The sequence below is a fragment of the Aquarana catesbeiana genome, linkage group LG03, assembly GCF_042186555.1.
Source record: "Aquarana catesbeiana isolate 2022-GZ linkage group LG03, ASM4218655v1, whole genome shotgun sequence".
NCBI lineage: Eukaryota > Metazoa > Chordata > Amphibia > Anura > Ranidae > Aquarana > Aquarana catesbeiana.
The window spans coordinates 650,495,630-650,512,369 of NC_133326.1; the positions used below are offsets into that span (position 1 = coordinate 650,495,630).

The 16,740-nt window shown below is 43.8% G+C and overlaps 1 protein-coding gene across 1 annotated transcript in view; it reads left to right on the forward strand.

The window, feature by feature from the left end:
• Window positions 1–16,740, forward strand: part of GCDH (glutaryl-CoA dehydrogenase) — a 47,678-nt gene that overhangs the window by 18,778 nt on the left and 12,160 nt on the right. Inside the window, exons 5-8 of the mRNA XM_073622635.1 lie at window positions 1,800–1,862; window positions 6,530–6,700; window positions 11,084–11,213; window positions 16,234–16,450. Coding sequence (XP_073478736.1) covers window positions 1,800–1,862; window positions 6,530–6,700; window positions 11,084–11,213; window positions 16,234–16,450 — 581 coding nt within the window. The remainder of the gene's footprint in view (window positions 1–1,799; window positions 1,863–6,529; window positions 6,701–11,083; window positions 11,214–16,233; window positions 16,451–16,740) is intronic.

Genomic DNA, 16,740 nt, shown 5'->3' on the forward strand with positions numbered 1-16,740 from the left:
TGTAAGACAAAAATAGGACTGCATATACTCTTACCAAATACCCCTGACGAAGGTGCTTGAACCAAAAACGCGTCAGATACCGGAGAGTAAAATCAATTGTCATGCAAATCATGTAACCTGTTGTGTTTTTTGTCTTTTCTTTTCTTCTTTTTTGATTTTGTATTTTTTGATATGTCTTTTTAAACCAACAATCGTGTTATGATCGAACAATTTTATATATACATAATAAATATATTTTCTAATCTACCTATGATCTACCTATGTGTGGTTGTTGCCTACAAAGTCCCAACGAAGGGGATCTTCTTTTCTTGTTAATTTGAGCCTGTAATGCATTGCAGCTGTGATCAGTGGATGTTCAGGCTCCTGCAGACTATTCCTCCAGCTCAGGTCCGTACTGAGTTATGGACCTTTGGTTACGGGACTGGAGGAAGTATCATAAGACTACAGGTCCAGTGATGTCACCGCACTTGTGCTCCATTCAAGATCTTGAGTCCGCAGTGGAAATTGGGACTTTCTGTACTTTTTGGTAGTTTCTCCATTCACAAATCTCCGTGAATGGGTGATGCAGCTGTGTGGACGGAGCCACTCTGAATTAAAGTGGTTGTAAACCCTCCCATATACCCAATTAAGTGTCTATCTTCAGGTGATACACAGAGGTGAAACAAATCCCCCTACAAAAGTTGTAGCTGTCTATCTGCAGTCTTCTCTTCTCCACATCCATTCAAAGTGCAGAATTTATTTAATTTATAAAGCTTGCCTGAGCTGTCTGAAAAAAGGGGGTGGAGACATGAAATGACACATTGCAGAACTCATAGAAAGTAGCAACAGTTTGGGACTTTAAATGAGGTGTGACACGCCACAATGATGAGATATAAAATGCAAGTTTATTAGTACATACAATGCCAACAAGTAAACACGGACAAGTGCCATATTGTCAAACAGATTTGTGATGTTATACATAGTATATTAAATATTCATATTCCGGTACAGTATTCCATAGAACAATTCATAGTGAGTATGAAAATGCATCCTGGTAGCCCGACACATTTTGTGAACAAATGTTTACTTCCTCAGGGAGTTGATGCAATACATAGAGTCTATGAAATAAAACAGTTTATGGTATGTAATAAAGATAGTGGATGATGTTGTACTAATGCAAAACACTAAGGGGCCACCAAGGGGCCCATACTTTCAAATCTGTTGAAAAAGAGATTGCATGCTCATATTCCATTGGCTGCCGCTGGGAATGTCTATCCCGGGAGCTGTGGGCCTGGGGTCCATGAGGGCCCAGCAGGACAAACAGGCCCTACGCAGGCACAAACCAACATGATATGACATCCACGGTGATAGCTATAGGAGACATGTCTATGTATCAGACTCATTGCACAGTTTAGTGAGAGCTGATTGGAGGGAAGGGACGTGTACACACAGCATGCAGGAACAGAGCTGAGGCTGTCAATCAGTTGGAGATCCCTCCCCTGTCACCTTTTTTCTCTTGGTGTCAGGAAAACTTGTCATAAGTGATAGCAGAGGAATGGGGCAGCAGACAGAAATAGAGGAACCGAGGAGCCGTTTCCAGTTTTCCTGTTGACTCGTTTGATGGACTGTGCTGTCCAGTGCTATCTATGAATGTAAAAATTAGAAAGCATCCTGATGCCGGTGGTGTATCCTGGTTTTAACTTTCACAATAATGAACATGCGACTGGTCTGGAATAGTGTGAATGCCTTATACAGCCCTACCATTTATCCCGGAAACCTGAAAACATTCATTCTAATCTGCTTTTTCTTCTTGTGTCCAGCATTTGACCGGAATATTATATCCGAACTGGGAGAACTAGGTGTCCTGGGATCTACTATTAAAGGTAATTATATTTCGAATGAATTTTAACCTTAAACTGCATAGAGGGTTGTTTACTGTAAGAGCGGCAAGGATGTGGAATTCCCTTCCACAGGCGGTGGTCTCAGTGAGGCGGCATCAATAGTTTCAAGAAACTATTAGATAATCACCTGAATGACCACAACATACAGGGATATACAATGTAATACTGACATATAATCACACACATAGGTTGGACTTTCTTTTTTTGTTTTCAACCTCACCTGCTATGTAACTATGTAACACATAAAGGAAAGATGGAATAATTGTGGGTCAATTTTACCTTGTGTTTTTTTTTTTCCTTTGTTTCACTCTATGGGGTTGATTTACTAAAACTGTAGAGCAAAATCTGGTGTGGTTCTGCATAGAAACCAATCAGCTTCCAGGTTTTATTGTCAAAGCTTAATTAAACAAGCTGAAGTTAGAAGCTGATTGGCAGCCATGCACAACTGCACCAGATTTTGCACTCTACAGTTTTAGTAAATTAACCCCAATGTGTTTTTAAGTGATTTTTATATCAGTTTTTTTTTTTTTTAAACCATACAGTCCTTGTTTTTACAGATAGTATGTGATTGAAGTACAGTGCCTTGAAAAAGTATTCATACCCCTTGAAATTTTCCACATTTTGTCATGTTACAATGAAAAATGTAAATGGATTTTATTGGGATTTTATGTGATAGACCAACACAAAGTGGCACATAATTGTGAAGTGGAAGGAAAATGACAAATGGTTTTCAAAATGTTTTACAAATAAATATGTGAAAAGTGTAACGTGCATTTGTATTAGAGCTACACGACTAATTGTTAAAAAAAAAAATTGTGATCTCGATTCAACCCCCCTCACATAATCAGCCATTTTTGCGATTCTATGTAAACAGTGCAGAGGCAAGCTGTCAAAAAGAAAAAAAAGGGACAAATGTTTATCAACATTCGAAGATACAGTGTACCTTTTTTAGTTCTTTTTAGATCAAAGGGAAGAACTTGAGTCTGTAAATGAACACCCAAACATTATATATATATATATATATATATATATATATATATATATATATATATATATATATATATATATATATATATATATATATATAATCTCACATAAGTGAGTACACCCCTCACATTTTTGTAAATATTTTATTATATCTTTACATGTGACAACACTGAAGAAATTACACTTTGCTACAATGTAAAGTAGTGAGTGTACAGCTTGTATAACAGTGTCAATTTGCTGTCCCCTCAAAATAAATCAACACACAGCCAATGATGTCTAAACCGCTGGCAGCAAAAGTGAGTACACCCCTAAGTGAAAATGTCCAAATTGGGCCCAATCAGCCATTTTCCCTCCCCAATGTCATGTGACTTGTTAGTGTTACAAGGTCTCAGGTGTGAATGGGGAGCAGGTGTGTTAAATTTGGTGTTATCGCTCTCACTCTCTCACACTGGTCACTGGAAGTTCAACATGGCACCTCATGGCAAAGAACTCTCTGAGGATCTGAAAAAAAGAATTATAGCTCTAAGGATAAAAGGAAGATTGCCAAGACCCTGAAACTGAGCTGCAGCATGGTGGCCAAGATCATAGAGCGGTTTAACGGGACAGGTTCCACTCAGAACAGGCCTCAACATGGTCAACCAAAGAAGTTGAGTGCACATGCTCAGCGTCATATCCAGAGGTTGTCTTTGGGGAACGTATGTGTGCTGCCAACATTGCTGCAGAGGTTGAAGGGGTGGGGGATCAGCCTGTCAGTGCTCAGACCATATGCCACACACTGCATCAAATTGGTCTGCATGGCTGTCATCCAAGAAGGAAGCTAAGATGATGCACAAGAATGCCTGCAAACAGTTTGCTGAAGACAAGCAGACTAAGGACATGGATTACTGTAACCATGTCCTGTGGTCTGATAGACCAAGATCAACTTGGTTCAGATGGTGACAAGCGTGTGTGGCGGCAACCAGGTGAGGAGTACAAAGACAAGTGTGTCTTGCCTACAATCAAGCATGGTGGTGGGAGTGTCATGGTCTGGGGCTGCATGAGTGCTGCCAGCACTGGGGAGCTACAGTTCATTGAGGGAACCATGAATGCCAACATGTACTGTGACATACTGAAGCAGAGCATGAACCCCTCCCTTCGGAGACTGGGCCACAGGGCAGTATTCCAACATAATGACCCCAAACACACCTCCAAGATGACCACTGCCTTGATACAGAAGCTGAGCGTAAAGGTGATGGACTGGCCAAGCATGTCTCCAGACCTAAACCCTATTGAGCATCTGTGGGGCATCCTCAAACGGAGTCAGTACTTTGTAGAACCACCTTTCTCTGCAATTACAGCTGCAAGTCTTTTTGGGGATGTCTCTACCAGCTTTGCACATCTAGAGAGTGACATTTTTGCCCACTCTTCTTTGCAAAATAGCTCAAGCTCTGTCAGATTGGATGGAGAGCGTCTGTGAACAGCAATTTTCAAGTCTTGCCACAGATTCTCAATTGGATTTAGGTCTGGACTTTGACTGGGTCATTCTAACACATAATGTGTATGTGAATGAAATATATGTGAATATATTAATGTACACATTTTAACAAAAAAAGGAGAGAGGGAGCTCATACGGACAAATCATAGTCACATATATAAACAAAATATATTAATGTCCATCCAGTGACCACACCTAAAATATTAGTCTAATCAGGACCGGTCTCATCAATGTCGACCTCTCATGAAACTCTTATATAGTTCATGTAAGAAATGACAATAAGGTCAGTGCAGTCTCTATACAGGAAAAAGCATGTTCCACGTTCCAGTACAGTCCAGTGCAGGAAAAATGCAGCATGTTTATATATATATATATATATATATATATATATATATATATATATATATATATATATATATATATATATATATATATATATATATATATATATATAATTTTATATTTCACCTCCATCCCTGTACAGTGTTACCTTGGATTGTAAGCATAATTCGTTCCAGAAGCATGCTTGTAATCCAAAGCACTCGTATATCAAAGTGAGTTTCCCCATAAGAATCAATGGAAATTTAGAAAATGCGTTCTAGTGCCTAGAAGAGGCTTGGGGGCACCAGAGACACTCGGAGACACTCAGGAACGGAGTGTCTCCGATTGGTCTCCGTGCATCACCAGTGCCCCCGCATCTCTGGCCACATGCGGTAATGCACACTCCAGGGACTTGAATCCTGCTCGTCTTGCGAGACCACGCTCGCTAATCAAGACAGGATTTAAAAAAATTAAAAATTGCTTGTATTGCGAAACACTCTTAAAGTGGAGTTCCACCCACTTTTACAACTCTTCAGCATCCCTCACTAAACTGTGCACTGTAAACAAATTGGATATTTTTTTATTTTTTTTCAGCACTTACTGTATATCTGCTGTATTCATTTTTTACTTCCTCCTCCCTGGCCGCGGCCCATCGCATCATTTCCTGTTTGCAATGCCTTCTGGGAAGGGGCGGCAGCTTCCTCCGACACTGCTGTTGCTATGGAAACCTGACCTGAAACCTATTACACTGCTTGTGCTGCACTGAGCATGTGCGAGATCTTCAAGGATGAGATCCAGGAAGAAATACAGTCTGGCTTCAGATGCCCAGACTTAAGATGGCCACGGCCTGCTGTATGTTTATAAAATAACAAACTACTGCTATAAACTAACAAAACAGACCTTAGTTTACAGACTAACTTTACTAGAATACATTAAGCTTGTGTATTATAGGGGTATTTTTATTTAAAAAGTATAATTTCGGCCGGAACACCACTTTAAGCCGCGTTACTTGCAATCCGAGGTATTACTGTACATATAGAAGGGGGGGGGGGGGGGGGGAATGGGGGGGCGGGAGAGGTTTGGGACTTTAAATGAGATGCATAACCAATAGTTGGCCTATTGTATCAAATCCTGGTCTAAATTAATATACAGAGGAATAATAATCAAAGCAAATGTTTAATTTTTTTTAATTTAAAGTAGCCTGATCAGCAAATGAGAAGAATTATTATTATATAATTCTGATAATTTGCTGATGAGGCTATTTAATAATATTAAACATTTGCTTTTAATATTATTCCTCTGTATATTAATTTATACCATGTTTTTGTACTATAGGCCAACTATTGGTTACGCATCTCATTTGAAGCCCCAAACCTCCCCCCCCCCTTTTCATGTGTACAGGAACACATAAAAAATGCAGCAGACCCCAGCACAGTGGAAAAAAAAATCTGAAATGCATCAAAAATGCACTGGAATGCGCCAAAAATGTTCTAAAAAACATGCGTGCAAAAATGCATCTGGAACGGACCTGGAGTGCGTTTTTGTGGTGTGAACCAGCCCTTAGGCTGCATTGGTATTTATTTTATTATTTTTTTAACAAAAGGAATGTTTATTGAAAGATAATAACATGTTACACGTGTGCATTTACACAGATATTATATCCAAAGATAAATGAGTAGATAATAGAATCAGAAAGACGACTGTATGATCAATATATGTATTGCTGTATACAACTGACATGCATCGGTATTTCTACTTGTTCACAACATAAGACTGTATTAAACCAAAAGCAAACCAATGTAGAGTTGCCTTAAATGAAGTGACAGATTCATCACGGCTCTTGTATTTCACCCCCTGCTCTCTCCAGGTTACGGTTGTGCCGGGACTTCCTACGTGGCATATGGGCTCTTGGCGAGGGAGGTGGAGAGGGTGGACAGCAGCTATCGCTCAGTGATGAGTGTCCAGTCCTCGTTGGTTATGCATCCGATTGCCGCCTATGGGTCAGAGGAACAGAAACAGAAATATCTGCCCGGATTGGGTAAGAGCGCTCAGATCACGGCTTTCACTATACACATTTAGGTGTTGTATTAGACCCCTTTCACACTGGGGAGGTTTGCAGGCATTATTGCGCTAAAAATAGCGCCTGCAAACCGCCCCTAAACAGCCTCCGCTGTTTGTTCAGTGTGAAAGCCCGAGGGCTTCCACACTGAAGCGGTGCGCTGGCAGGAGAAGAAAAAATCTCCTGTCAGCCGCTTCTTTGGAGCGGTGAAGGAGCGGTGTATTCACCGCTCCTAAACCGCTCCTGCCCATTGAAATCAATGGGACAGCGCAGCTATACCACGGTAATACCGCGGCTATAGCCGCGCTATACGAGGGGTTTTAACCCTTTTTCGGCCGCCAGCGGGGGGTTAAAACCGCACTGCTAGCGGCCGAATACCACGGTAAAACAGCGCTAAATATAGCGCTGTTTTACCGCCGACGCCCCCTACCGCCCCAGTGTGAAAGGGGCCTTATCCTTGTGGCGTAGGTGTCAGGATGTAATGTCGTCTGTGCTATGTTATGATTTAACTCAATTAAGCTGCCATACATAGATCGAAATTTCGATCCATGTATGGGCTAGCTGGTTGTAAATAAGTCAATCTATCAATCGACTTAAGTACAACCAGCCTGACAGGTTTTTCTCAAACGATCAGTGCCGCTAGCTATATCCAGCAACACTGATCGTTGTATGCCTTCCCTGCCACAGCATACAATAGCACAGCGGGTGTTGTAATGCCAGCCAGGGGATCTGGAGTTTCCGTTTCCCGCACATAGCCTTGCTTTGTCTCCACCTTGGTGTTTCCTACCACCTATGCTGATATTAAAAAAAATGTAACTCTGAGTCCCCGGTCACACCAGTGCGACTTGTCATGCCATTTGATAGTTTAAAATACACCCTATTGAATAGAAGTGGTCAAATCGGTGCTACTCCATCAGAGCCGCACCAGTTTTGAAAGCACTGTAATTCCAGCACTACTTTTCGCAAGTTCAGGTGCGACTTGCATAGACATCTGTGCATGAAGTCGCACAGAAGTCCTCCAAGTCGCACCTGGATTTGCACTGACATGTGACTTCGAAATCTTACGGCTTCAAGTGAAGTTGCACAATTTCAAAGACAGTTTCAATTTGATCGAAGACTAACGGTGCTATTTTATTCTTTCAATAGAATGAAATGATTACTGTCATGCTAATGAGGATCCTGAGCTCCTGTTTTCTTGTTGTGAAAGCTGATTGGAGGGAAGAGACACAAACCCTTTCACACAGCACACAGAAACAGAGCCGAGGCTGTCAATCACAAGCTGTGTGCTGGAGCTCCCTCCCCTGTCACTATTTTTCTCTTGGTGCCAGGAAAACTTGTCAGAAGTGATTTATACTGAGAGCTGAGGAACGCAGCAGACAGAAATGACACTTAGTGCTCTGGATTAAGACAGGCACACACTATAGAGGGATATGCTTTTGTTCATATTTCATGTCGGAGGTTTACAACCACTTTAAGTATATATTTCTCCAATGCAATCAAAACAAACAATATTTAAAAAGGAAAAATAAAAGCCCTGGGCTGCTTGTTGCTCCTTTGCGTGTTATTTTTTGAATGGAGTGTTGTTTAACCCCTTGACGCCGACAGTACACATACCGTATTTATCGGAGTATAACACGCACTTTTTCTTCCCCTTAAAACCGGGGGAAAAGCATGTGTGCGTGTTATACGCCGAACGGCTGCCTCGGAGGGGAAGGAGGGAACGAGCGCCGCCGAAATAGACAGAGCCAAATCTCCTGTGTACTCAGCTCGTGGTCATGCCCAGTCCCACCTCCCAGCATTGATGTCCCGCCATTGGACCGGTGTTATGTCCATCGTAAGAGGCGGGACTGGGCATGACTGCAAGCCGAGCCGAGTACACAGGAGATCCGGCTCTGTTTATTTTTCGGCAATAACAAGGCTGCAGATGGGCACTGATCATGCTGCAATGAGCATGACCTGGCCATTTTATAGATAGGCAACTCCTATCCTCATATTGATTAGTGGTTCCAAATTAATAACTAACACAGTAGGGAACAGACACAAAAGATACACTCCGCATCTTTCCAAATAACTGTTCTGCTTTATTATGACGCAATTGAAGGTTTTTATACACATGATTACATAGGTATCACATTAATATTACAATTGTACGTTTATGGTAACAAGGGGCGTAACATAGGTAGGCTAATTCTAATCAGGTCTCGAAAGCATGCAAACATAAAATTAAAACATTATTAGTGCCGTGTGCACAGTGAGGGCAGTGTGCAATACATACAAAATACAATACAATTATATGCAGAACTTACACATTTCCATTACAGTCTCCCCTCTTCTGATCAATATTTTGATCACTAACCACACCTGCTATCACCTTTAATCTGGAACCTCCACACGCTTAGGTGGAGGTAGTCCTGGCCAAAGAGGCAAAACTCCATTGTGGAGAAAATAATAGCTGAGCAGCTTTTTCATTACAAAATTACTTTACATTGTGAAAAACAAATGATTGATAAGACATATTTGCAGAGTACCGGCTGTACACTCCTGTGGCCAGAATGGCCTTCTAGCTGAATTGTTGGCATGCTGACTTATCAGCACATGTAAACACAGACAATTCTACAGAAAATGGAAGACGTACAAAAGACAAATATAACTTCAACATGGCTAAACTACTTTTCAAATCACATTCTCAATCCCAGCACAAAGAGGTCTCAGCGGGAGCTCCGGGTCCTGTACTAACGATCGAGACCCAGAACTCCCTGTTCCGGGTCACTGAACGCCGTGACAGCCTCTGATTGGTTACCACAATGATCAGTCACAGTGAAGCCCCCCCTTATGTTCCTCTCTCTGTGAATGGAGAGGAAAGATACTTTCTCTTTCTTTCTCTCCCTCTCCTTGCAGAGACTGAAACAAACAACTGTGTGTAAAAAAAAATACCTAGGTCAGTGTGTGTGTGTGTGTGTGTGTGTGTGTGTGTATATATATATATATAAAATATATATTTTGTCTTGTTTTTAATTTTTAAATTAGTTTCAGCAGGGCAGGTCTTAGGGTGGTGGGGGCCCTTGGGCTTGAGTCACTTTCGGGCCCTACCTTCTATACATTACTTTAAATACTAATACGTGGCACTGATGACACGTGAAACTGATGACAGATGGCACTAATATGTGACACTGATGACACGTGGCACTGATGACAGATGGCACTAATACGTGGCACTGATGACAGTTGGCACTGATGACAGAGGGCACTGATACGTGGCACTGATGACAGATGGCACTAATACGTGGCACTGATACGTGGCACTAATATGTGGCACTGATGACAGATGTCTCTAATACGTGGCACTGACGACACGTGACACTTATAATAGATGGCACGTGACACTGACAGGTGGCACTGATGACAGATGGCACTGATACGTAGCACTGATGACACATGACACTGATAGGTGGCACAGGGGACAGATGGCACTATGTTGTGTTGTGTAACTAGTGTGATTGTTCACTCACCGCTGCAGCACGGAAGCTCTCCCTCCTCACACGCTGTCTCTGTGTGAGGATGGAGAGCCGGCGATGAGAGATGATCTCATATGTTTACATATGAGATCATCTCTCATTGGCACTGCCGATCGCGCTGTAAACGGCCACTGTGATTGGCCATTTAGCACGACCTGTGATTGGCTGTGTCCAAGGGACACGGGCAACACAGAACTTCCCCGATGCGCGCCGCAGCGGCGCGCAGAGGGGAAGTAAACAGGAGGACATCCAGGGACGCCCTCCCGGCAATTGGCGTCCGCGCTGTAGCCGTCTTTCGGCTATAGCGCAGGCACGAAGTGGGGCCCACGGGACCCCTATTGGGCGGGGCCGTGGGTTTGAGCCCAGTCAAGCCCAATGGCAAGCCCGGCCCTGAGTATCAGTGTTGGTGTGTTTTAGGTAGGATAAAATAAAGCAAAATGCGCACTATGGTTTCTGGGCTGTACTACAGGTACCAACAACAAATAACATGCACATATGTGGTATCGCTGCGATTATTATTTTGTTCTTTGGGTTGTTTTTTGCTATTTGGGTCAGTTTTCCTTAGATGATTAAACAAATCAGGAGATATTCATTACCATTTACCACCAAATTAAAGTCCAATTTGTCCTGAAAAAATTGTGGTGTAATCCACCTGGACACACAAAGTAGTTGTGATGTTATGTACAGTTTTACTAACTCAGGTCAAAGTTGCAAAATTGTGCTTGGGCATGAAGATTTGTTTTACCCTTAAGGGGTTTTAAACAAGCCTGTGTGTCATGATATGGTTATTAGGTGTAGGAATTGGAGTCAGTGTTGCCTTGTTAACAATCCGTCTGTTTTAATGCAGCCAGAGGAGAGTTGCTGGGCTGTTTTGGCCTCACCGAACCAAATCATGGCAGTGACCCGGCTGGAATGGAGACCAGAGCGCGATACAACCCGATCAGCAAAACCTACACACTCAACGGATCCAAAACCTGGTACAGTCCGCCCCAGTTATACCCGCTAACCTACATTGCATTCCAGGGAATTTCCCTCAGCAGCACCAATCAAATTTCATCATCCGCTCTTCGAACGAAGGATAGATAATACACAGATGAATCAGAATGGAAACTAATACCGATGTTCTTTAACCACTTCAGCCCCAGAAGGTTTTACTCCCTTCCTGACCAGGCCATTTTTCTGTGGTACAGCACTGCGTTACTTTAACTGACAATTACGCGGTCGTGTGACGCTGTACCGAGATAAAATTGATGTCCTTTTTTTTCCCCCCACAAATTTAGCTTTCTTTTGGTGGTATGATTACCTCTGCGTTTTTTAGTTTTTGCGCTACAAACAAAAGAAGAGCGTCAATTTTGAAAAAAATAAAAATTTTTTACTTTCTGCTATAAAACATATCCAATAAAAAAATGTAAAAAATCAAATTTCTTATCAATTTAGGCCAATATGTATTCTGCTACATTTTTTTTGGTAAAAAAAATCCCAATAAGGGTATATTGATTGGTTTGCACAAAAGTTATCGCGTCTACAAACTATGGGATATTTTTATGGCATTTTTTTTTTTTTTGTTTTTTACTAGTAATGGTGGTGATCAGCGATTTTTTTTTTTTCAGAGGGACTGCGACATTGCGGCGGACAAATCGGACAGCTAACTGACACTTTTGACACTTTTTTTTTGGAAACCAGTGACTTTATTACAGTGATCAGTGCTAAAAATATGCACTGTTACTGTACTAATGACAGTAGCAGGGAAGAGGTTAACAGGGGCGATCAAAGGGTTAACTGTGTGCCTAGCTGGTGCTTGCTAACTGTGTGGGGGATGGTCTGACTGGATGAAGACAGAGACCGGTGTTCCTGCTTAGCAGGAACACAAGATCTCTATCTTCTCCCCTGTCAGAATGGCGATCTGCCTTGTTTGGATCGCCGTTCTGCTTCTCTGGGGAACGATCACGGTGGCCGGCTGACATTGGGTCCACCGAACCCGCTGATTGGCATCCTCTGTGTCCAATCAGCGCGCGATCGCGCCTCCCGGCAGCGTGCGCACGCCCCCCAGTGTCTATTGCACGAAATTACGTACATGTACGTCGTTTCGTGCAATAGAGCCGACCTGCCACAGTACAAGTGCGGTAGGCGGTCGGCAAATGGTTAAAGTCAGGGCAAAGCATGCACATTTTTCAGGCTTTAAAAATGTTGCAAGTACAGAAGAATACCCGTTAACAGTGGCGTTGCTAGGGGGTGGCTTTTGGGGCTATAGCCCCGAATCTGGGGCCCATAGCTCCGAGTCTCTGCAGGGTTCCCCAAGGGGAGGGGAAGTTCTCTGGGGACCCTGATGTAAGTGGGGGCTCTCTGGGGACCCTGATGCAAAAGGGAAGGTCTCTGGGGACCCTGATTTGAAGGGGGAGGCTCTCTGGGGACCCTGTCTTAAGGGGGAGGCTCTCTGGGGACCCTAATGTAAGGGGGGCTCTCTGGGGACCCTAATGTAAGGGGGGCTCTCTGGGGACCCTAATGTAAGGGGGGCTCTCTGGGGACCCTTATGTAAGGGGGGCTCTCTGGGGACCCTGATGCAAAAGGGAAGGTCTCTGGGGACCCTGATTTGAAGGGGGAGGCTCTCTGGGGACCCTGTCTTAAGGGGGAGGCTCTCTGGGAACCCTGATGTAAGTGGGGGGCTTTCTGGGGACCCTGATGCAAAAGGGAAGGTCTCTGGGGACCCTGATTTGAAGGGGAGGCTCTCTGGGAACCCTGATGTAAGTGGGGGGCTCTCTGGGGACCCTGATGCAAAAGGGAAGGTCTCTGGGGACCCTGATGCAAAAGGGAAGGTCTCTGGGGACCCTGATTTGAAGGGGGAGGCTCTCTGGGGACCCTGTCTTAAGGGGGAGGCTCTCTGGGAACCCTGATGTAAGTGGGGGGCTTTCTGGGGACCCTGATGCAAAAGGGAAGGTCTCTGGGGACCCTGATTTGAAGGGGAGGCTCTCTGGGAACCCTGATGTAAGTGGGGGGCTCTCTGGGGACCCTGATGCAAAAGGGAAGGTCTCTGGGGACCCTGATGCAAGGGGGAGGCTCTATGGGGACCCTGATGTAAGGGGGGGCTCTCTGGGGACCCTGATGTAAGGGGAGGCTCTCTGGGGACCCTGATGTAAGTGGGGGGGCTCTCTGGGGACCCTGATGCAAAAGGGAAGGTCTCTGGGGACCCTGATTTGAAGGGGGAGGCTCTCTGGGGACCCTGTCTTAAGGGGGAGGCTCTCTGGGGACCCTGTCTTAAGGGGGAGGCTCTCTGGGGACCCTGTCTTAAGGGGGAGGCTCTCTGGGAACCCTGATGTAAGTGGGGGGGCTCTCTGGGGACCCTGATGCAAAAGGGAAGGTCTCTGGGGACCCTGATTTGAAGGGAGAGGCTCTCTGGGGACCCTGTCTTAAGGGGGAGGCTCTCTGGGAACCCTGATGTAAGTGGGGGGCTCTCTGGGGACCCTGATGCAAAAGGGAAGGTCTCTGGGGACCCTGATGCAAGGGGGAGGCTCTATAGGGACCCTGATGTAAGGGGGGGCTCTCTGGGGACCCTGATGTAAGTGGGGGGCTCTCTGGGTTTATATACACACACATATATTACTGTATATACATGTGTATGCCCGCCCAAGGATATGACTTTCTTTACTACTACTTTACTAGCCCCAGATCTTTTGTAGACTTGGCAACGTCCTTGCCCGTTAATCTGCCAGAAATCCAGCGATCTCCTAGCTTTTTAATTCATTTTCATTTCATTCATTATTAATTAATTTTTTTATATTGCTTTTTTCCCTGGGGACTCAGGTCACTTTATCTACTGTTGGAACAGATGGTGCTGCAGTCATCTTTGGCATGATTAGTAGAATATCATAAATTTTCATACAGGACACATTTTAGACAGGAGCCAGTTAACCTATCAGCATGTCTTTGAAGTTTGGGAGGAAACCCACTGAAGCTCAGGGAGCCCATGTGACCTCTATGCGGATAAGTGCCCTGAGCGGGACTAAAACCGAGGATCCCAGTGCTGCAAGGCAGAAGTGCTAACCATTATGCCACTAACCACTTTCTGTGCCCTTTGCAGTACTGATATCTCAATCAATGTTCTGCGATATCAGACTACAGAACATATATCCCTGTTATGTTACAGAGAGGAGGGTGGTGGAGGTGTTCTGTAGTCCAGCAGAAGAGAACTGGGCGGGGCTTACAACACTGCTGAGAAATTCAGTGCAGCAGAAGCATTGCGTTGTCGGCTCAAACAAGAATTTCAAAGCTTACAGGATTTCTGGCAGATAAAAAGATATTTTATGTACTTGCAGGAGATGGGCAAATGTGTATGTATTCCAGAGATGTACTATTTTTTTTTTTTTTGCCCAGGCATACACTTTGGCTAGCCATAGAAGAATTGTTTTTTTTTTTTTTTTTTTTTTATTAGCCTGCGGGCAAAACAAAAAAGACCATGCGGCTTCCTCTATCCACCAAGCGAGGTGAACGGAGGAATCCTTCCCACTATGCTATTTTATTCTGACAGCAGGACTCCTCCGATCTCGGAATACACCGATTAACGCTGCAGCGGGCTGATCACAAACATTTTTTCAACATGCCGTCGACAAAAGAACGTTTTGAACGGGCATGGCCATAGATGTTGTGAGATGATCGAAATTCAGCCAATATCTGCTAAACCGGCCGAATTTGGATGCATCTATGGCCAGCTTTTTACAACCACAAGCCACACGATGTTTTCCCAGGGACCAGACAGAGTGTCTCAGACAATTGCTGAATGGACTGAAATTTGGCTGGTTCAGCAGAGACTGGCCGAATCTGGGTCCATGTGTGGCCGCTTCCGCTCGACAGAAGTCGATCTAACGATTGGCTTTTTGTCAGACGGGCTTGTTGGAAATTATGTCAGCCCACGCAGGCACTGATCAGTGTGTTCTGACAGTGGAGAGTCTCTGCTGTCAGAATACAAGGTCCCAGCAGGAGGGACTCCTCTATCCACCTTGATTGTGGGAATGGAGGAATCTGTTGCGTTTTTTTTTTTTTTCGTTCATCCTGCTTGCTGAACTAAAAAAAAAAAAAAAAACTATCCATCTATGGCCAGCTTTACACTCATCGGGCTGTGCATTGTCACTCTAAAGCTGGCCATAGATGGTTTGAATCTCAGCCGGTTCAGCAGGGACCGACCAAGATTTGAACCATGCATGAGCAGGCTGACTGTACCCAAGTTGGGTACAACCAGCCTGTTGGATTTTTCATGCAATTATTGTCAGTGGGAGAACACAATGGCTCCTCAGGAGGGATTCCGCCATTAACACTGACTCAGTTGATGGGAAAATCAAGCGATTTTTCTCTCCTGCAACCCGTGGCTGCTGGAAAGAAAATCGTATCATCTATGGCCCGCCTAATTTGCAGATGGCATTATATTGAATAAAAACCTGATTCTCTCTGTGTCTGTCTCACTAATGATCCCCCTCTGTGTAAAGCTGTCTGTACTTATTACAGTCTGATTATACAATCTCATTTAGAGCTCTATCATATCAGACAAGCCCCCTGCAATGATTTAGGCAGGCCATGCATTCATTCAATTTTCTTTCCTTCAGCCACAGGTTGAAGGAAAGAACATTGATATATTTTCCCATCAACACAGTCAGTGTTAATGGGAGAATCCCTCCCGCTGGGCTATTGTATTCTGATAGCAGGAGGTTTCTCAGCTGTCAGAATACAATGATCACTGCTGGTAGCCATAGCCGCCAGCAGTGATCAAGCAAAAAAAAAAAACCCAGACAGGCTGGTTGTACTGAAGTGAATCTATAGATCAACTTCAGACTGCCCAAAGATGGATTAAAATTAGTCTGTTTTGAATTTTCATCCGTCTGTGTCCGGCTTTAGTTGCGGGTAGGTCTAAAAGTGATTGTACAATCAGATTGCAATGTGTATAATCAGCTGTACCTCACTTTAGTTTTCTAAGCTGTGTTTAGATTTATTATAATGCTTCTTGTTTTGTAGGATCACTAATTCCCCCATTGCAGACCTGTGTGTAGTGTGGGCAGTGTGTGAAGATGGAAAAGTGCGTGGCTTCTTATTAGAGAGAGGAACAAAGGGTCTGTCCACCCCCAAGATTGAGGGGAAGTTTTCTCTGAGAGCTTCTGCCACCGGTATGATTCTGATGGATGATGTGGAAATACCGGAGGAAAACCTTCTGCCCAATGTGTCTGGGATGGGGGTAAGACTCTATTCATATACATAGATCATTCCTAATATTTGTTTTAACCACTTCAGCCCCGGAAGGATTTACCCCCTTAATGACCAGGCCCTTTTTTTGCGATATGGCACTGCGTCACTTTAACTGACAATTGCGCAATCGTTTCGATGCTGTACTCGAACAAAATTTACATCTTTTTTCCCACAAATAGAGCTTTCTTTTGGTGGTATTTGATCACCTCTGCGGTTTTTATTTTTTTGCGATATAAACAAAAAAAGAGTGACAATTTTGGAAAGAAAAACTATTTTTTA